We start from the raw sequence: 22,940 nt of genomic DNA, 5'->3' as shown, positions 1-22,940 counted from the left end.
CGAAACAGAAACACAAACGGAAACAGAACCAGAATCAGGACGGAAATAAGCAGCTTTTGACTAACGGCAATACGGATGCCATAGAAGCCTATACGTGTGCCAGGCTGCATGTGTGTTAAAAAAGCAAGGCAAACAGGGGAGGAGCGGAGGGGAGGGGAGGTGAGTTGAGCAAAGAGGAGGGGCAGGGGGGAGATGGAGAAGTGGAGTAACATCTGGCGTTGCCCTGTGCGATTACAAAAACATCAACACTTAATATGTTTATTAAATTTGTTGCTACATCATTAGGCACTAGCAGCCATGTAATGTGAGGCAAACACTTCACATGTGCCCATGTCTCTTTGCCTTTGTGTGTGTGTATGTGTGTAGTGTGGATGTGTGTGTTCTCGGGTCGTGTTTGTATTGCTGCTACAACTGTAGTAAATACTCTATGACCCATAAACTCGACTCGAATAGCTCAAGAAATATGGCACAATTTTTTGAATTGTTCTTCTTGTATTCTGGTAAATTCTCACGTGATTGAAAATATCTAGGTGTTGTGACTAAAGTATTATCAAAATATTATATAAAATAGATCATTTGCAGACAGTATTTTTATTTAGATAAAGTGTTCTTACTCATTTCAATCATTTATTATATATGATTTCCAAGTTTAAATTGAACTCACTTCGAAACCACTATTATATTAATGTGCATTAAGTGATATCACTTCAAACTAAGTGAATAGCAATTCAATTCACTTTACTGATTTACGCTAATGAATGTGTAAACCAATCAGTTGCGGTGTTTTGGCAACCATCAAAACAGCTGGCTATTTACTGGCTGAAACCAAAATTAAGCTAATTGCTTTTGATTTGGGAGCCACCATGGCAATAGATTATCAAAGGTAGCGATCAATTTGTATAGGAATAGTAAACAATATTTGTTTGATACGTGGATATTTATTGAATAAATTTACATGGCTAAAATATATTTATTATTTTATAATCGAGGTGGCCACAGAAATCACTTGAATTTTGAAATCACCAATAAAGCTGTCAAAAAGCATGCAGTGAAAAATAGCATGTTTGCTTTCGCAATGAATCCTTCGTACTTCCGGACTCAAAATATATAGTTGCTTACTTTTGTACACCTTTAAAGGCGATTTTAAAGCACCAATGACTTTTATAGTATTATAATTTAAGTGGTATGAAGGGGTATACTTAAAATGTCTTACATCATATTTATTCTGTTCTATGTTCTACTGTTTTATACTAACATCGAGGGCATCGGAGGTGCGTCGGTTTCTTTTGACCAAGTTTTTGTTGGCTGTGCCAATGCCCTGCACATACACACACACACACACACACACACACAGCAACTCACCCACACCGCGGCACGTTGCGATGTGTTTGTGCGGTGCTTTGGGCTACTTTGCATGGGCTTAACGATTGTTGTTTAGGTGCAGTTTCAGTTACTGTTGCTGTTACAGTCACAGTTACAGTTACTGTTCCAGCTGCAGTTACAGTCACAGTTGTTCAAACAGAAAAATAGTGGGAGAGAGAGAGAGTGGGGGAGAGAGTGGGAGAAAGCGAGGGAAAGTCGCAAGTGGAAGCTTTAATACAAAATATGCATTGCATACTTTCCGGCAGTTTGGCCTTTTAAAAGTTACCAACGATTGTGTTCTCGGATTTTCTTACTTTTGAGATTTCATTAAAATAGTTCAAGTTTTCCAAACAAATATTCGACAATTTATTTAATAAAATCGCCTTGATTAAAGCCAAACCCCTTTTCTTATTAAATCATGTATTAAAAACAGATTCAAAAAAAGGCAAAGACACTTTTAAGACGTAATCGAACTCGCATTTAAATAGAGGTTTACATTACCCAAGACCCTTTTATTTAAATTAAATTTTGTCAAGTCTCACAAAAATAAAAAGTATGCAATGCTCCATGAATATGTTTATGGCCTTTATAAAAAACAAATTCGAGAAAAGACTAGCGAAAGTGAAAATGGGAAAGCGTCTACATGTCTGCGTACAAACACATCTGTAAAAACATACAGGAGCAACGTGCCGGCATATATTCACGTTTTTTAAATATATGCTTTACCTGTGCTCCGTTGTTGTGCTTTTTCTCATTTTTAGTTTTTGGCCCGCGAAAAGTTATGCACATTATTATGGAAAAAAAACAAGTCTGCCCGCCGCATAAATTTTAATGCTTATGATTATTATTATCATACTAAAATGTAATGATGCCACCCGAAACTGTGCGCGCATATAGAAATATCTGTATATATAGCCACTCAAACTGCATACTCAGTTGTTTTCCATTTCCCCTCCATTTCCTTGCAGCTTCTGCGGGCAGTGAGTTAATCGAAAATCGCTCGACGTCAACCAAAGAATCGCTGACAGCGCCGCCCGGCGACCGCCCATCGAACTTCTCCCGTGCCACGCCCTTTCGGGAGGAGGATGTGGCCGAGGGGGAGGGGGAGGCCGACTGGGGGAGGAGCGGCATGCGCTGACCATTTCCCGACCGCCGAGGGCGGGCCGCAGCGAGCGGCAGGCGGAGGCGGACCAGGTGGACCGCTGCCGGCTGTTCGTCGAGGGCGATCCCACCAAGAACGAGCTGTACAGCCCCGAGTATCCCAACCTCTATCCGAAGAACATCAACTGCACGCGGGTGATAACAGGTGAGTACCAATCCAAAATAGTGGGGGACCTCCTTAGAATATTCGGGGTAGATCAAGTTTTAGGCAAGTTAGAAGACTGGAATAAAAAGTTCATTGAAAATGGTTTTAAAAATATATTTTAGAATTTAGAAAATATATTTGATCATTGTATATTTATCTCAATAAGTCTTATTTCAATTTAAGTCTTATTTCAAAAAGCCTAAACACCCGATGAGTTATAAAATCATGATTTTACTTTGAAAGTTTAAAAAGACTTAAGAGTCAGGTTCGATATTTGATTTCGTGGAACTCAGGGCATTTAGCTACAAATGAATAATAAAATATATTTAGAGCCTGACAAATCCGTGTCATTCATTATTCATAGGCTTCGTAAACGAATGTTTCGTAAGTAGAAGCCCATGAATCTAAACGGATATTTTTTCAGGTATCCCAACGTTTTAAGCACCAACTAATTGCAGGCTGTATTCATGGCAGTCACAGGAACTCATTCTTGTGGATTAGCTACGGCTAAGCAATTAACAATCAGTCTGGCAAAATCCAGCAGTATCATTGGCATTATCTGTATCTGTATTCCACAGTTACAAAGACAAATACAAACTTTTGATGGAAGCCAATTGGCAGTCGGCTTCCATTTAGCAAGTATGGGAGTGAGTGTGCACTGAGAGAAAATAGGTCAGAGGTCAATTCTGTCATTTGTAGAGTTACAGTTTTGTATTGATTTTGTTCATTAAGCAGGCTTTAATAAAAATGATTATTTGGCTAATTAGTTTATGTACATTAACATCATTGTTAAATAGTTACCCGACAAGTTTCAATTTTCCAATAAGTCTTATAAATATATTACGTGTTAGTTCAAGATATAGGCTTATTTAGTATGTGAAACAAGATCCAATTGACCCCTTTTTTTCTTCGAGTGTGAGTGGAGTGGAGTGCAGGCCTCGTAAAAGTTTATATGGCAAGCACTTGGCGACGAGCGAGCTACTGCAAATAATTGCAAAGTCTTTGGCCAAGTCTTGGCTGCCACTGCTGTTGACATTACCAGATGTCAGTCAGTGAGTCAGTCAGTCAGTACGTCATTCAGTCAGTCTTCGGGAAAGGGATTGGGATTGGGATTGGGTTTGGGGAGGAAGGAGAACAGAAGAGAAGAGAAGGAGTGAACCAGTGAACCGGAGGCATTAGATGGCGCTGATGCGTAAGATGCTCCACACAGATTCCACATGGCAGGGCCGTTTTGTGTGGCCCATTTAAAAGCGTTAGCGCGTTGGCTCCCCGTATTCCATTCCCATTTCCCCGGGCACCATAATACGATCCCTCGATTGGGGATTGTGTGTGGGCCGGGCTGGGTCGAGGGGTCGACGGGTCGACGGGTCGACGGGTTGTCATCATATTTGAGCTGCACTCGCTTCACTGCCTCCGCCACCGCAACTCGGGAACTCCCAGTCAACTCCAATGCTTATCTAAAGTCGGTTGGAGGCCAAATCATTTGTCAGTTAAGACAAAATAATGTCACTGCAAAAGTCAAGAGCTGACAGATAAAACCTGAAAGCGAATGATTGACTTTCCATAAGCACGCATCAGCGGTCCCAGTATCTGTGTCTACGAATATGCCAGCATATGTAGCCCCAGCTGTGTGCTTAGCATTACGAGTACGAGTACGAGTACGAGTACGAGTACGAGTACGAGTACGAAAACGAATGCGAGTTGGAGTATGACTACGAGTACGAGTACTTGGGGATGGCACCGGCCTATTTGCATATCAATGTGTGTGCCGCTCCACGTTAATGTTGGACTAAGCGGGCCAACAAAGGCAGCCAGCTGAGGTTCGCTTTATGGCCATGATGGGTGTCCCGCAGAGCATACAAATGCCGTAAGGACTTGCGGGCATAAAGGTCCTGCGGCCGGGGAATCGAAAGCTCAGAGTTATTCGGAGTCGGAGTTTATTTTTATATTTCTTGGCAGATAGCTTATATTTTCGGGCACTTTGCTTTATAAATATAGTACAAGCCGGACAAGGTGGCGTATACGCAATACAAGACTAAAAATTGTTTCACCAGAAATATAAACTTAAATCAAACAAGAAAGGAAAGCTAACTTTGGGCGGAGCCGAATATTCCTTAAGAATATTCTGTAAATTATATTGGTTGACCACAAATAAAACCCATACAAAATCCCAACTTTTTAACTTTTAAAACACCAAAGTTATGGCATTTCCGATCAATCAGATATATGGCGGCTATAGGAGAGAGAATCCATAACTTTACCAATTTTAAGCCGATTCCAAAGTGGCATACCTCTAAAGACTGGAGGTTCGATTCTCTAAAAATCTGCATTCAAAATTTTCAATTTAACGTTGATCAAATTTTTGACCCATTTTCATGTTAGTTATTTCTAATTTTCCGATGACATTTTTCACGTTGACCCAAAATTGGACTTCTAGAATCTATAACTTTGTCAAATTAAATCCGATTCCAAAGTGGCATACCTCTAAAGACTGGTGGTTCGATTCTCTAAAAATCTGCATTTAAAATTTTCAATTTAACGTTAATCAAATTTTTGACCCATTTTCAGTTAGTTATTTCTAATTTTCCGATGACATTTTTCACGTTGACCCAAAATTGGACTTCTAGAATCCATAACTTTGTCAAATTTAATCCGATTCCAAAGTGGCATACCTCTAAAGACTGGTGGTTCGATTCTCTAAAAATCTGCATTCAAAATTTTCAATTTAACGTTAATCAAATTTTTGACCCATTTTCATGTTAGTTATTTCTAATTTTCCGATGACATTTTTCACGTTGACCCAAAATTGGACTTCTAGAATCCATAACTTTGTCAAATTTAATCCGATTCCAAAGTGGCATACCTCTAAAGACTGGTGGTTCGATTCTCTAAAAATCTGCATTCAAAATTTTCAATTTAACTTTAATCAAATTTTTGACCCATTTTCAGTTAGTTATTTCTAATTTTCCGATGACATTTTTCACGTTGACCCAAAATTGGACTTCTAGAATCCATAACTTTACCAATTTTAAGCCGATTCCAAAGTGGCATACCTCTAAAGACTGGAGGTTCGATTCTCTAAAAATCTGCATTCAAAATTTTCAATTTAACGTTGATCAAATTTTTGACCCATTTTCATGTTAGTTATTTCTAATTTTCCGATGACATTTTTCACGTTGACCCAAAATTGGACTTCTAGAATCTATAACTTTGTCAAATTTAATCCGATTCCAAAGTGGCATACCTCTAAAGACTGGTGGTTCGATTCTCTAAAAATCTGCATTTAAAATTTTCAATTTAACGTTGATCAAATTTTTGACCCATTTTCATGTTAGTTATTTCTAATTTTCCGATGACATTTTTCACGATGACCCAAAATTGGACTTCTAGAATCCATAACTTTGTCAAATTTAATCCGATTCCAAAGTGGCATACCTCTAAAGACTTCTAATTCGATTCTCATGTCATTCCCATTTTCATGTTAGTTATTTCTAATTTACCGATGTCTTGTAAAAGAGTGACTTAAAAGTGAAAAGTCCATAACTTACCAAATTAAAGCAGATAATGCAGCGCAAAATCGACATAGCTTTATTGTTTTTATACCCGTTACTCGTAGAGTAAAAGGGTATATTGTATTCGTGCAAAAGTATGTAACAGCTAGAAGGAAGCGTTTCCGACCCTATAAAGTATATATATTCTTGATCAGGGTCACTAGCCGAGTCGATATAGCCATGTCCGTCTGTCCGTCTGTCCGTCTGTCCGTCTGTCCGTCTGTCCGTCTGTCTGTCCGTCTGTCTGTCTGTCTGTCCGTATGAACGCTGAGATCTCGGAAACTATAAAAGCTAGAAGATTGGCATTTTGCATGCAGATTCTAGGAGTTCCTACGCAGCGCAAGTTTGTTTCAAAAAGGTGCCACGCCCCCTTTAACGCCCACAATCGCTTATATAGGATACATTTAAATATTTCGGAAAAGTAAAAATGCAGTTTTATTGTGTTTATCAATACCTATCGAAATGTAGAAGAAATTTTTCAAATCGGACCATTCGTTAAAAAGTTATGCGTGATCAAAGTTTCTATCTCCATCTCCCTCGCACTCGCTTTACCTGAGTAACGGGTATCTGATAGTCGGGGCACCCGACTATAGCGTTCTCTCTTGTTTTGAATATAGGCATACAAATTAAAATTTAGTCGTTTTGTATTAACTGCAAGGCTTACCTAAGTTTTGCTTCCTTTCTTGTTTAACTATATAAATTAGTTCATATTAGCAATTCAATGAATAACAAAAAACAAAGAAACAAAGCTCATATACCCCAGCAGTTATAAAAACTTTGTATTTGTATAGCAGCTGTATTGTCGTTCAATTTTGGTAAAAGTTTAAATTGGATTAAATAACGAATATTTAACATTTAGAGACATTTGGCCAGTTTGAAATTGATTGAAGGCTAAATTTATCGAACATTTCTGATGAATACCTGTCCCATTTGTTCACATTGATCTCTTTTGTTCGGTCTTGAAACTTAATTCTGTGGAATTTTGGCATGCCTCTCAGCCAGTGACCACGGTGGCGTATACGCAATTCATGCACACAATGAACACAATGTTTCCGAAAATGAATCACCCGATATTTGATCTCAATTTTCAGCACTCTGTACGAAAAGGTATTAGGTACCATAAAGGCCATTCGATGTGTAATTATGTAATGCTCTTTTTGTGCAGCCGTTATGACAGTCATCAATTGGCCAGATTTGGCAGATGGGCTCAGTAATTAGATTTTAACCATGGGTCTGGGGAAAGACTGCAAGTGCAGTTTGGAATTTTCCATTGCCTGGGGGCTACGTAATTTGATAATGCTACGTATAACGCCCCATTTGTATGAATGTATGCCTGGACTCCCCTCTTTTCTTTTTTCAAGGCCAATCAATGTGGAATTATATTCCCTTTCAAGTTCCTTTTCTCCGTCTGTCCGTGATTCCAACTTTCATTACTTGTCCATCTCCATTATGTAATGTGAGTGTGTGTGGGTGTTAACGCCCGGGCAATTGCCTGTGTGTGTGTGTGTATGTGTGTGTGGTGTGTGTTGTTATGCCACATTGGCCACAAAGGTTCCTTTTGAGAAAAGCCAGGGTAAAATGTATTTTCAAATGCCAGACCCAGCCCATCGCCATTGATTCATGCCAAGGATTCGCTGTCTGAATGTGTATGGCCCGCAATGCGCGTGTGAATGAATGAATGAATGGTTGAGTGAATGAATGAATGAGTGGGTGAGTGGGTGGACAAGTGGACGAGTGTGGGTATGTCCAGCATCTTGATGCCTTCTTCCTTTTATGCGGCCACTAAATGAGTCCCCAGACGCTTTCATTTTGGCCATAGATACGAGATTGGGTCCTGTCTTTTCACTTTTCTTTGCCCCTAAAAGTTTATCTTGCTTTGTGCCAAAAAGGATCTAGTTATGGTCGGATCACTGAGATGCGGAAATTTTCACAAATATTTTTATTAGCCCACCGGTTGTTTAGGTAACCAAATTATGGGCCAATTTGAGCGTGTTATAGTGAGTGGAGTAAAATATAAAAGGTGATGAGTCATTTTTACTGTACATTTTTTTTGAATTGTTGGCCAATAACAACTTGAACATAGTACTACTCATTTTTGATCATAAATAGGGTAAGGTAATAATAAGAAAACAATAATAGATAAATGTACAAGGTCAGTATTTAATGTGAGCAATAACAGTTTGTAGAATATACGCACAGTAACCAATAGAAATACCCCAACATAAGCTAAAATTTAAATTGATTCACATCCTAGCACCTCTGGAAATCTTAGAATCAATAATTTTGGGATCCAAAGAGGGCAAAGCATATAGCTAACTATGTTTCCTGAATTGTTTCAAATCCAGAGCTATTAAGGTTTGGCTAAGGGCATTACAATTTCGGCCAGCCGAACCCCAGCTAGCCATATTATCCTTTGAATGGCCAAGACGCTGCGGTGAACTGTTGTTAATCAGTTGCTCGGCTCGGGGCCATTTGACTTTAAATAAGCCAGGGATCTGGCCACCTGGGTGGAAGTGGAAGTGGGAGTGCGGTTGGGCGCCATGGCTACCGTGGAATGATGGAATATATATGTCTGTGGACTAACGTGTTGCTTTGTCCCGTTCTCTTCTCTGCGCCACTGTCCTGCGGATGCCGGCATCTAATTACAGCGCCAAAGGGACAAATCATACGCCTGGACTTTCGCAACTCGTTTAATATCGAGGCCAAGGAGGAGTGCAAATTTGATTTTCTCGAAGTAAGTACTGGTAGCTGACAAATGCACAGAGATAATATTTGAGGGCAAAATTTGAAATTTATATTTATTATATTTCTTAATTCATTTAAAGTATGTAAAAAACAGAGATTTTTCAAACTTTCATTGGTGCTTATACTAGAAGTGTCACAGGTGGCAGTTATTATGACAATAAACAAAAGTCGAGCTGACTATGAATAGAGATATTTTCTCGCTGTGTAGCAAAACCTGACATAACCAACTTGAAAGGGTCAGCGCATAAAAAAGACAAACTTTGTTGCATGCTGAGGCCAGGGCATAAAAAAAGGGCGAAACAAAAACTTGCTTAGTTGCTCGGCTTTGCTTGGTCTTGGGCGGACTTGCAAAGTTTTCGATTTGTTTCCTTTACGACTTTTCCCTGTTACTTCGGCCGTCGCTGCTGTTACTGCCTGGCCCTTTTTTGCACCGAAAAATGTCAAGTTTTAATTGAATGTTGTCTCTGGGCTGCAAGTCGTAAGCCTGATTTAAGTGCAGCCCGACCAAAGCGGTTTAGGCCAAGAAAAACTGCCTGTGCGCTTAGCCCCAACCAGTTGAACTAACGAGCGGAATCCTTGCAGATACGGGATGGCCAGTACGGCTTCTCCACGCTGATCGGTAAATTCTGCGGCACCGACTTTCCGCCGGAGATCACCTCCAAGGAGCGGTACCTGTGGCTGCATTTCCACTCCGACGAGACCATCGAGTACACGGGCTTCAGTGCGGTCTACGAGTATATGGACAGGAATCGGGATGCGCCCAGCACCGATCTCAACTGCACCATCGACAAGGACGGCTACGAGGGATTCATCAACTCCACGGACGTGCCCGCGGAGATCCGGGAGCAGGTCATCCGCAACAAGATTGCCTTGGACTGCATCTGGCGCATTCAGGTCAAGGATAACTGGAAGGTAATGTTCGATTTAGTAATGTATGACAAATATTGAATAAATTGCCAAAAACACAGTGGAGTAAAAGTATTCTCGCTCCAACTGTTGATTGGCTTTACTCTCGCGTAAGAGGTTTCACAGAAATCACAAGAGCTTGAAATTTGTTTATAAATGTGTCTAAAAGTATGCAATGAAATGACAACGTCGTCATTTGTAATGAATCCATTGGAGTTCGGATTTTAAAATATTCAAACCCATTTCAAAATACTGCTCAACAAAAGAAATAAATAAGAACTTATTTTAATTTGAAATTTATTTCTTTCCTTTCACAGATATTTCTTAAATTTCTGGACTTTAAGCTGAGCAAGCCGAACGATTGCGAGACCAACTTCCTGGATATATTCCCCGAGCAGACGGTGATGCCATTGAGGTGAGGCCCTTCGATACGCGGCCTAATGACATTTTGTCGAGCTCCGCAGCGCTCCGCAGACAAAATTGGCAGCGCGAGGCTGTTGAATGCAGTCGGTGGCGTATACGCAATGTCGGTGGCGTATACGCAATGCCGCAAACCAATTTCCGCATTGCCAAAAAAGCGAGATCAAAGCCTGGGCGAAAGCAAATTTTCAATTTATTACCGGCCAAAAGTAAATGTACGCGAGCGGAAGTGGCGTCGCCTTTGACTCGCACAGCCAATATCCTTCGTCCCTTTCCGCGATAGTAAGAGTATTTCGTCACCTCCCGGTCGACTGACTGACTGACTGACTGACTAAATGACTGAATGACGAACTGAAGGACCGAAAGACCGAAAGACTCGCCACGGCATCTTCGACACGCATTGACATCCGCTTTTAACGCGCCAATACATTTCCACTTGTTGCCGCTGCTCGGGACAACACTCAAATTGATTGACTGGCGTTCTCAGCTCTTGGAAAATGGCAAATGGAAAGTGGAAAATTCCGTGGGTGGCGGCGGCCTCCCCGTCTTTTTTAGCCATTGATTTGATGCCTTTGTCACTTTCATTTAAATTCATTTTTCGTAACAATTTATCGCACACGACGGGTGGCCACACGCAGCCGCCTTTCCACAATCAGATTTTCCAGAAAATGTCAGCCTGCGTAAAATTCGTTGAAAGACCATAAAGAAAACACCCGGAGCCACAGACAGACCAAATGAACATAAATACAATATTCAGTGAACGTCATTATTTAAGCCATATTATAAATTATTTATTTATCGATTATGGGCGTGCTATCGATGGCCAAATATTTAACGAATGGAAGATATATTGCCCCGGGAGCGGAGACCGGCTCGTTGACTGCAAGTTAAGGCTTTATTTTGTGCAAAATGTTTTGGCAAAGTAATAGGATTTACTGCAGTGGAATTATATCAATCACTGGATAATTAATTACTCAGTCATCCAACTGATACATGTATTATTTCAACGAGTTATTTATCGTTGAACAAATTGCAACATATTTGAATTAATAGTAACAGACTTGTATTTAATTTTATAACAATTAAAACGCTCCTCCAACTCGAAAATGTAGTTAACTAAAATTCTTAAGAGAAACAATAAAAGTCATCCAACTGATGTGAAAAATAATTGCCAACTTAACAGCAATATGATTTGATGGTTCTTAGTGATTTTTATTACCCATTTCTTTTTCATACAACTTTATTGAAATAATGATTACTATATTATCACCCTACTAACTGGTTTACTCTTATTTTCGTTTCAGAGTTAAGAACTTTTGCGGTTCGGCTGGCGAGAGTATTACGGCGGAGTCAAACATTTTGCACTTGCGCTTTTACGCAGATCAAATCGCGATTAACTCGACATTCAGCATTCTGTACACGGCTTTCCGAGACCGAGGAGCTGGTAAGTCCAATTCGCTAGAATTCCGGCTCTGATTTGGAACCTGATTCTTATTCCGATTCCAAGTCGAGTCGAGGGCCCTTTGATGGCGGTGGCAAATCCTTCGAATTGGCAACAAATGGTCGGGGCGCAAAGTACAAAGGCATGCCCGAAATCCTCGGGGGCAATCCGGTGCTAAGCTGGCCCCAAATCCCGTCGAGGTACCGCCAACCCCCTTTTTCGGCTGCCCATTTGGCAGTTGGAAGATGGAACAGTGGAAGGAGTCGCTTGTCTAACCAACTATCTCCACCAGCCACCATATCCTCTATCTATCTGTTTGTCTGTCCAAATGTCTGAATGTCTGGTTGTCTGAACGTCTGAATGTCTGAATGTCTGAATGTCTGAAGGAAACGCAGGATGCGGAGGTCCTGCGTGATTGCCGCCAGTTGCCTGAGGCAAAAGGCTAAGCACTCTTTTGTCATTCAACGATTGTCCTTTGTCCCCGGGCCAGCATTGTTTACTTTTAGGCAGCCAGAAAACCATGCCCTGCCTGCCCTGCCCTGCCCTATCCTGCCACCGAATCCGGGTCTCCAGGACCTTCGACATCAGCTCCTTCTGCTACAGAAACTCTTGCTCCATCGGCTTCATCTACTTCGACTGCCAGCATCGGCAATTATTGTTGTTGGTTGAGCGATTTATGTCGGAGATTACGTGCATTTGCTTTGTGGTCTCGTCCATCGTCGCCTTTCAATGGCTGCACCGTGGAAAGTCCATCAATTTAAAGCTCACAATTGATCGAAGCTTTAAGTCAAATTGAATTGGCATTGAATTTAATGTTGAATCGAGCTCGGTTCTCTATGGCAAGAATAAAATAAAAGTCAATGGGTGTTTAAACCGAATTCAAAGCTAAACTTTATAGTATGCAATAGAACAGTATATGAAACGGCTCCCTTTTCAATACAAGTGTATTTAGAAATTTGTTGATCGAAACTCATAAAAACTTATTAGCTTATATAAATAAATTGGAAACGATAAAATAAATTTATAAAGAATAATAATAATGAAAAGAATATAAAGGGCTTAGTTTCATGTTTATTATAAAATAATACTCGGTAATTGCATATTCCTTCTTGTCAATCTAGCAAAGACAGGTTAACAATGTCAATAAATACATTTAGCTCAATGAATTGTCACTACATTTGCTTGAAATTCCATTTTCAATGTTGACTATTGTCGATATTTTGAAATTATGTATATTTCCAACAAAGTATGGCTCTCACACTCAATTGTCCTGCCACGTCAAAAAAAATCCATATTGGAATGTCTTTTGAATAGCGTTCGTATGACAATATACATTTTTTGCAGCCGATTTACTCATCTCCAGTGGAGAGCACTCTCGATTGAAGTTCAATTGTCCATTCCACAGTGCGATTTGCGCTTTGATTGGCGTTTCAGCCATTTTAGTCATTTTAGCCGTTGCCCTCGTCCTCTCACTTTAAGTGCCATTTTGTGCCAAATTTTTTACAACTTTCTCTAACTTCCAAACTGTGGCCCCTCCCTCTTTTTTTTGGCAGCCTGCAGCGAGGATGAGTACGATTGCGAGGACGCGACCTGCATATCAAAGGATTTGAAATGTAATGACAAAGACAATTGTAAATTTCGATGGGACGAGGAGGGCTGTACGGTAAGTGACACGTCTATACAGAGAAAAGCAGTTTGCCGTTTTAAGGCCCAAAAATACCTATTACAACATGGTTTTATTTTAACAAATTCGTTTCAATTAAAAATGTTCTACATCTTGCTTGCATATTACATAAGATTAAGTGAAATAATTAAGGGGAGCAACACCAATAAATACAGAATGACCGATAGAATTATATCAAAAAACGAAATTTTACATGTTCACTGCAAAGGTAGATTTTTGGGTCACCAAAGGATGGGGTATTTTCTTTCAGTGCACTCGCACACAAAACGGGGACGTTTGTACGTGCATCTAATTATAGGCCAGCTCGTTGGCCCGGCTTCAAAACCGACAGCCCCTCTGACCCCGTGACCCCTGACCCCTAAGCCCCCCCACACCGCTCATTATAAGTATGCTCGACACGCCGATGATGGCAACACCCAAAAACACTCACGTACTCACGCACACTCACACACTCACACACAAATACAGAATCCTGCACCGGCACAAACACACACACACACAAAGTTGGTCAAATAAGTTTTGTTTGGCAAAGTTTGAGGTTTGTGTTACAGGAAGGCCTTGTTGTCGTTGTTGTTCCTTGCGGGGCTTGTTCGTTAGCCGTAAATAACAGTTATTTGCAGGGCATCCCCCAGCAGCGCAGAAGTTGAACATCAGCGCATTAGATCATTAGATTTGATAAAGTCACCGGACTCAAGTTGCTCGCACCACCAACACATCACAGGGAATGATTCATGCAGCACCATCTAAGCCACTCTCTTCTTGCCACTTTTTTCATTCCAAAATGAGGTTGTAAATCCCTTGTAAAAATAGCCAACTATGAAACACAGCATGAGAGTAAATCTTTACTTATGGCATTCAGGAGCTACAAGCACTACAAGTTATTAAGTCCTGGCTGGCCAAACTAATAACTTTAAACACATATCTGATAGTAACGTAGCGAAAAACAAAACAGCAATATTTTCAAAACGATTACAATTTTATTTTAGGCTTGTATAGTTAACAAAAATTGCCTCATCACATGCATGATGAAGTATGTATATAACAACGTATTGATATTTAAAATGCATATGTTTTTGCATTATAAATATATAATTTCAAAGGGCATTGCCAAAGAAGCTTTTTTGTGATGATAGCAAAACTAACTTAATAAAATTGAGAAATCTGCAATAGAAGCGATGGGCGATTGATAAAATGGCATAGAACTAAGGACATAATATAATTATTGAAGAGCTAAAATCTATTACTATACTTAAAAAATACACAATTTACACAAGCTTTAAATGTATCTTCTTATTATTACTTTTTACTTTCACCATTTGGAAAAGAGCATAAAACATATATTTGAAACCCATTAATTCCCAACCAGAGAACAAATAAAATACAGCTCTATTAAAACCACAGCCCTTGTATAAATTGTTCTCATAACTATTGAAAATATTTCTGGTCACAACAAAACACATTTATCCAAATTGTATAAAAATTTTAATTTTGGCTAAATGTCTCCATTTAATTTTGGCACCACATTGGCAAATCGCATTTCGCTGGCCATTCAATATCTTGCCCAATTAAAGCCAATTGATATTTGGTTTCACCAAATGCTTTCATAATTATTCGTAATTTTATATGAAATTTCGATTGAGGCCCATTGGAAGCCATTTGCATTGACCAGGAATCGAATTTTTAGTTTTTCGATGCGGAATTGGCTGGTTTCGGTTTATGGTTTCTAATTTGCTCAAACGATGTTAAATGAATGTGTGTGGAGGCAGGCTTCAATCAATTGCTCAATCAAGCGCATGCACAAGTTATGTTTATTTAATTGGCCGACATTAAAATCGGTCCAGAATATACATATGCCATGTTTACTAGGCGCATATAATTTATGACGTCAGAATGGCCAAATAAAGGCGGCTAATTATGGCCCAGAGTTGTCATGAAAATCTGGCATATATTATATTTAGGGCCCATAATTATAGGTCAATAAATATTGAAAAACGTTTGCCAATTTAAGTTAAAACTTTAAATGAAAACTTTCGAAATGGAATTTTATTCCATGATTTTTCTCGACTGATTTAGTTAACCGATGAAAATAATATTAAACTAAAACCAAGAAATATATTAATTTACTTTAAAAATTTCTTTAGTTAAAACTTAATTGAAAATCATTAAAATTTCTCTGTTTTTGCTAATGATTAGAAAAAAATAAGGAAGACTTAATTAAATCGAAACTAATTGTGTAAGCTAATTTAACGTAAAATGCTTCCAGCATCAGCCAATGGTCATTAGCTGGCGATTAGTATCGTACACGAACACTTAATTAAGTGGCGAAAGGAAACCCACACTTTGATTATTTTGATCCGAGTCCTCGGAAAGGGCTTGGTAATTCGATAATGCAATTAAAATGGCAATTAAACCGACTCCAACTCCGTGTCTTTTTGCAGGGCGAGGCGGCCGGCCAATCGGAGCATGTGGTCATCATCGTGATTGTGTTCGGCCTGATACTCGGCGGAATGGTCATTACGTTCATCGTCAATTGCATACGCAAGATAATACGTGATCAGAAGATAATACGCGTAAGTATTGCCAACTTTTACTCCCCCTTTCCGTCTCCCCCGTGAAACTTTAGTCTGTGCTCGCGCGTGTCCCTCCATAAAATACTGCCACCTCCCAGAAACCACCCCGAAAACCACCCAGAAACAACCCCCCACCCTGCCTGCCGCTCTCTCTCTCTCTTTCTCTCTCGCTCCCCCCCTATATCTCTCTGTCTCTGTCGCTCGCTGTGTGCTTGAACCACCCACCACACCACTTAACCCCCTAGAATAGTCTCCTAAATGTGGCCACCACCGCAGGACAGCCAGAATTTATTTCCACACATATATCCACTCTTTTTGTTTGGTTCTATTAGATATGTTGCCAAAAAATATTCAACTGCATTTCAGATGCACGCTAACCGAATTGCAACACACACAAATACGAACAGCCGTGTGCGCAATAATAGGGGTAGTATTTGCATGTTTTTGACAAGGCCAACATACTTCAATCTGAAACAAAGTACCTATAACAGTGTGTAATATTAGGCTTGGATAATTTCAAAGTGTACTGGATATTTCAAAATAATTCTTGGGAAAGCTTGTGGTTCTTAGAGAATTTTCAGTTCACAAATTAGTGATTTTCTTGATTATCTATAAGCTAAATTAAAAAAATGTGTAACATATAATTTGTTGTTGGTTCATTTTATAAGCATATTGGATAAATCCGCAATAGCCTTTAATACTCAATTACATTATTTATCACCCTTTTTTAATGTTTTGATCTAGGACTTCAAATACTTTTTGTCTTACTTTTAATTACATTTATAAAATGGTTTTAGAACATTAGCCTTCGTTTTAAAATACTTTTTGTTAGCCTATTTCATTATAATTGAAGAAAATTAAATTTATATTATTATTAAAATTAAATAATTGTAACTTTCCTTTGCCCGCCACAATTAATCTGAGGACAGCTGTGGGTGAAATATGTACAGATAAAACAAAATCAAATCTGCCTGTGAAGCTTTCGCGTTGTTTTTTTTCGGGTCAGCGGAAAATATTTCCACAATCATTTGCACTCCTTTAAAGAACCCATTCAGACAAGTGGGCTCGATTGTTAAATAATTTACCGGAACAGTGCAAATTCGAGGGGCTTACACTCGACTTAACAAGCACTGGCCGACCATGTGTATAATTATATATGAAGAGTTTCTGCGTATATGACAAACTCGTTTTGCATATGTAAACACAATTTGCATTGACTGCACTGACTGTTTGACAACCGAATTTGATTTGGTTTTGGCATGGGTATGTGAATGTGAATGTGAAGGGAAATGGAAATGGCAGCGGAATTTGGGGATATGGATCCCCGATTAGAAATGGATCGACATAATGACTCTGCAGGAGCCTCCACGAATGACAATTGGCATAACTGACAATTAGGCGATGGATTACACTCAGCAGCCTTCAAATGGCATTTTGGCCCCAACCAAAGGTGCCATCTGAATGGAAGCTGCGAAACAGCCAGTTGATTCTCGGGTAGAAACAAAACAAAAAGCCAAAACTCAGGCCTGCATTTATTAATCTTGTTTGTTAATGTCCTTTATTATAAATACACATTTCCTGTTACACAGAAGTCTTTTAAAGCCTTATCAGAAAATTAAATGAAATTGAATTGGGAACTTCAAATGGCAGCTTATATGCTAAGGATTCTATTTGATAAGCTAAAAGTAAATCATATGAAATGTTGCAACTTAAAAATACTTTTGGCCTAGCATTAATTTTGTGTTTATTTAAATTGCGGCATTTTGGCAACCATTGCATACCAAGTAAGCCATACATTGCCACTGCACATCAATGAAGTGACGCATGTCACTCACACCCTGATTGCCATTAATTATTAATGGTAATTGTTTTCGAGTTGCAGCCCCCATCAAATCATATCTATCTGGGGCACTCAAACGATTCGATTTCGATTTTAATTAGCGAAAGTCAAAACGTGGCAACTCAAAACGATGGCTATGCAAATGTGGTTGTGGGTGCGTTAAGGCCAGAAACTGTGGGTGGGTGAGGCGAAGGGGGAGGGGGGGCTGAAAGGAGGCCATCGAACGACATGGCTATGACAATAATACGCATCGTGTTAGGAATCTTGTCGCCTTGTCCTTGTCTGATGCGGAAATTTTTCTCACGCACTGTCTGCCGCCTGGAATTTAATAGACATGCAGCGCCCCTTCCTTCGGCGGTTATAGGAATAGGTCTCGGCAATTCTAATGGCGTCTGACACTTTGAAATGTAAAATAGACTTTGACTCTGAGCCCGAGGTGGTTGGTTGGGTTCTATACTTAAGCCGAGCCGATTGGCAGTAACCCAAGCCAAGGATCCCACACAAATTGGAGCTGACTAATCAATACAAATGAAATTTGTCAGTTGAATGAGCACAAGACAGTGCTATTGTAACCTTTTCGCTCAACTTTGCCATTCATTCAGTATTTGAAGACAAAAATTTTGAAAAAATTTTCCAGTTTTGGATTATTTGTGTTTTTAATACTAAAAAGGTTTTTTTTACTACAGGACACACAAACACATTTTAACGAATAACACATATTAAACATTCGATTTTTGTAAAGATCATACTAATTTAATAAATTAGTTCAATTTTTAATTTGGATTTCAGAATTAAACAGTGAAACAATTACTGAGTTCCCGAAATTAACCGATTTTGTTGATTATTTGATTATTTATGGAGTATTATTTTCCTAAAACTATTAAGTTAAGTTCCCGAAATTAGCAAATTTGTTTGATTATTTTATTTGGACATTTTGGTGTATTACATTCCTATAGAGAGGGTATACTTTTTATTAATATTGTTCAGAATATACATTCTAACTATGAAATCAATGTTTAAAACGCTTGACCTAGTTAATGAAAAAGTCAACATTTTGCAAGAACCTAAACTTATTTAATTTTTATTCGAAAAGCTGTATTTTAGAAATTATTTCGAAATCATTTTATTCATTTAATATTTAAATGTCAGATCCTTAATGAAATATTAGAAATGTTTCAAATTATTTTGTTATTTCACCCTTCCGAGTTCTCTGAGTGTGCGGAAAGAAAAACCCACAAAATACACAAAATTGAGTGCGAGTCGAGGGTCTGTTTAATCAAGCAGCAGACCGCGTCTATAAATATGTGTCCACCGCACAAAAACACAAGGACTGACACGCAAACACACTTAATTAACTCGCTGGCGGAGGATTCTCGTCTTCCTGGCCGTTCCAATTGCCGGCACTCGGGGTCCGGTTCTTCGATGATATTCAATTTGGCCGGGGCTGGGGCGCCCCGCATCCGAATGCCACGTTCCCCAAACCGAAGTCAATGTCAAATTGAAGCTCCATTGCGGGCATGACCCCCGGGGGAGATAGAAAAATAGAAAATACCAGCAGAAATGAAGCGAACTGAAGTGAAATGACTGTTGTCAGGACATTCGGAGGTGCCACGGTGGTGGTGGACCCTTGACAACCGGTGGAGCTGTTTTCCGATATTGATACCGACAACGCAGGAAACTTAATGCCCCGCAACAAGCCAATCGCAAACTCTGCCAGCCAATGAATTATTTAATTATCAACAAAAAAAAAAAAACACAAATACTCCTGCTGCGATGTGGTTTTGCGTAATTTAATTAGGACAGGCCAGGAATCAACCATCCACAAGGTTAACTTTGGAGGTTAAGTGGAAGCCCTCAACTGTAACAGCTCTGCCAACTTCGCTCGTTAATAGTCATAATTACTAGTGTGCGAACGCTTCGCAGCCCAACACAAAAAAAACTTTATTTTTGCAAAATTAATTTAAATGCAGAAAGCGTGGCTTATTCCATTAGTTCAATTACCACCGGCTTTTGCCACATCTCCGACAATTAAATCACATTTTTTTTAAACAGTCACAATTGATCACTATGCTGTACTGCTCAGTGATTTTTCAAATTGAATTGACACAGTTAAATTGCATAACAAAATTAAAGCCAAATCAATTTTATAGCAGCATCATATCAATTAATAGAAAATTATCAATCTATAAAGTTTTCTCACTATCCAAGTAGAACAAGCCAATCTTTATAAAAGATTAATGGATCTTGATATTTTAAACGGTCATTGCCAAAGAAAATTAAAATGGTGCTGGTCCAAACATCTTCCTTTCTAGAAAAAATAAGGCTATTATCAAAAGTCTTGTCAATCTTATTAAAGCTATATTTTTCAGAGACTAGTTTTAATGTATCAAGATATGCAAAGAACTTAAAATAAGCTTAATGTTTGTAAAAGTATGTTGCTTCAAGTAAGTAAACCAAATAGTTTAAATTTGAAAACCTAGATTTGTTTCCCTCAAAGGTGCTTTTCTTTCATAATTGCCAAATTAATAACGGGTCGTATGCGTAATATGTCCATGCACTTGAAGGGAAAATGCGCTATGCAGACTTGGGGCTGCTAGTGTTTGATTGCGGGTCTAGTTTTCTGGATTTCGGCGGAATTGTGTGCCCCCTTTGGTGCCGGGAAGACAAAGCAGGCATGTCCAAGCTAAATCGTAAAACAGCGTCGTACGCTGACTTTGCACAATGCCTCCGGACTCCAGCTGATACGTTTTGAACCACACCGCAGCCCCTGCGAAAAATGGAACCATGAAAATGAAACGAGAAACAATGGGTCTGGTCATGGGATACCCCTCATAACAGGAACTCAATTTGAAAGGCATTCTTGCGGTTTTGACCAACCAAAAGCCATGAACGTTAAGCGGGAATTGACTGTTCTATTATGAAGTTATTAGAGCTCGGCCATTCCCAAAAGCCAGTGGGCTTTTCAAAGTTATTCTAGAGTATAAAACTGTTGAATATTATTTATTTATTATTTATTTATTTAATATGATCATTAATTTTTACCTTTGTCTTTTTACCTTATTTATATTTGTTGCGGGAACTATGATTGGTAATTAGCTTGTGGGACTTAAACCTTCGAGTAAATTCTACATTGAATTTAAATAATATTTCAATGAGTGCTAATTTGGCCATATTTTTTGTGCAGCTGGTTTTTGATAATTCCATATGCACCCCATCAGTTTATCGCAATTGACAGCTTATCGGTTGAGTGGATGGATTTTGGGTGATATTTTGCGTAACCAGCCCACTGTCGTCGAGCCTTGGCAGATGCACGATGGCTTCAATCTGATTATCGCCTGGAGTGCTAGATGATGGTTGATGGCGGGCGATTGAAATGTGGGCGAATTTCACCTGCCGGCAGTTTCAAGCGCACAACCCCACCTTACCCATACTTCAGAGAATTTGGGGGCGTTGGGAATTATGTCATCAATAAATGGCAAGGGCGAACGAGCGACTGAATGAATGGCAAATGGGCTCAGTTCTTTTTTGCTGTTTTTATTGCCAGGCCCCTCGCATTTATGAAACTGCAGCGCATCACATAAATTTGCACAAAGCGCACATCAAATCAAATCGAATCGAATCGAATCGAATCCAACCGAATCAATTCAGCGTCAGCAGATTTGATAAAATCATTCGGAGCGGCAGAGATGGCGATGGCCAGCACTTTAATATGCCATTCTGGCCACCAAATGGCATCCATATACAGGGGATCCGAAAGGAAAACGCCGGCAACATTCGCACATATAATAAAACTTATTTCCATATTCCAGCTGAATCTGAATCTGAATCTGAATCCTTTGCCCTGCACTGCTCCTTGGCTTTTGGCCATGCTCCTTCTCCATCTCCTTTTCTATTCTATTCTTTCTTGTTCGCAAAATTTTCTGTTGCCACTTAGATTTTAGCATGTAGATAAGCAGAAAAAGTATTTCCGCTCACTCGTGCACACTCGAAATCAGCGAAGAGGATGCAATTTCTTTTGCCCGCTCTGGCCTTTCTCTTTATCCTTTTTTTTCGGGGTTCCCAGCAGACGAGGGTCGCAACAGCGGTAGGACGAGGGTGATGATGTCCTGATGAGGCCCATAATTCATCATAATAGATGTCTCGCGACGAGCTGATAAAGGTGCTCGGATTCTGTAAATTTATATGGGAAATTAGGGGACTAATTTAAATGATTTAAGTGCAGCGCTCGAGTGGGGAAATTAGGCCATTTCATAAATCTCTTCGCTTCCGTTTTACACAGTCAGTCTGAAGTAACATTTAATGATTATAATAAAACATTTGATCTAGCCAATACTGGTACTTAAAAAGTACCTACTTTAGATATATCAATTTTTTAAATATTCTACTTTAACCTCTGCTTAGATTAATAGTATAAAAAAGCTAATTCGGCATTTAAAACTTAAATTTGGTTTACTTGAAGTATTTCAGTTTCTATTAATTTGCTTTTACATTTATGCCACCCTGCAATACCTGGAATTTTATCTATATGGGATTAGCTTTAAATTGTTAGCCTAATGAGCTGGCAATCCCACGAATCTTTCAGCTATAAATGTACTTTTTATAACACATTTCTTATCCTTGTTTTTTCTTGATAAATGTGTAAAGCTGCAATTTGCCAGAGATTCCCTGATGGGATTTTAGCGAAAACTCGGTGAAAATCTCATCACCGCAATTCATCCTCAAGCGCACCTCGCACCGCGGAAGTCCTTCGCCGCCCCCTACCCCTCCCCCCTCCCTCCCACCCTTCGGTGGCAACCAGCTGGGGGGAGAGGCATTCGTATCCTGCCCCCTTTTTGCACTTCCACTGGCAGAGTCTGCGTTTTGGCCGCATCCTTCGCAAGGCGCTTGCCATAACTGCATGCAATTTGGTAACAACCGCAATGCATATTTGCCCTGCCACTACACACACACACTCACACACTCGTCCTGCACCCATACACACACACACACACACAGCCCACTGCCTTGAGTGGCATTTTAGTGTTGCCATTTAAGCAATGGCAACGACTTGGGTCCTACCACACTCTAAAAAAATGTTTTCTGTATTTTCTACTCCGCGATAAGGTTAGACAATGG

At 39.4% G+C, this 22,940-nt stretch overlaps 1 protein-coding gene across 1 annotated transcript in view; it reads left to right on the top strand.

The window, feature by feature from the left end:
- LOC108045102 overlaps positions 1 to 22,940 on the top strand; it is an 88,116-nt gene that overhangs the window by 48,381 nt on the left and 16,795 nt on the right. The window contains 8 exon segments of the mRNA XM_017124302.2: positions 2,331 to 2,477; positions 2,480 to 2,668; positions 8,868 to 8,953; positions 9,547 to 9,876; positions 10,188 to 10,285; positions 11,595 to 11,734; positions 13,285 to 13,394; positions 15,854 to 15,985. Of these exon segments, the coding sequence (XP_016979791.2) occupies positions 2,331 to 2,477; positions 2,480 to 2,668; positions 8,868 to 8,953; positions 9,547 to 9,876; positions 10,188 to 10,285; positions 11,595 to 11,734; positions 13,285 to 13,394; positions 15,854 to 15,985 (1,232 nt within the window).

The sequence above is a fragment of the Drosophila rhopaloa genome, unplaced genomic scaffold (assembly GCF_018152115.1).
Source record: "Drosophila rhopaloa isolate 14029-0021.01 unplaced genomic scaffold, ASM1815211v1 contig_3, whole genome shotgun sequence".
Classification (NCBI taxonomy): domain Eukaryota; kingdom Metazoa; phylum Arthropoda; class Insecta; order Diptera; family Drosophilidae; genus Drosophila; species Drosophila rhopaloa.
Note: the sequence above shows the minus strand (reverse complement) of the source record. Positions and strands in the feature narration are given on the sequence as shown.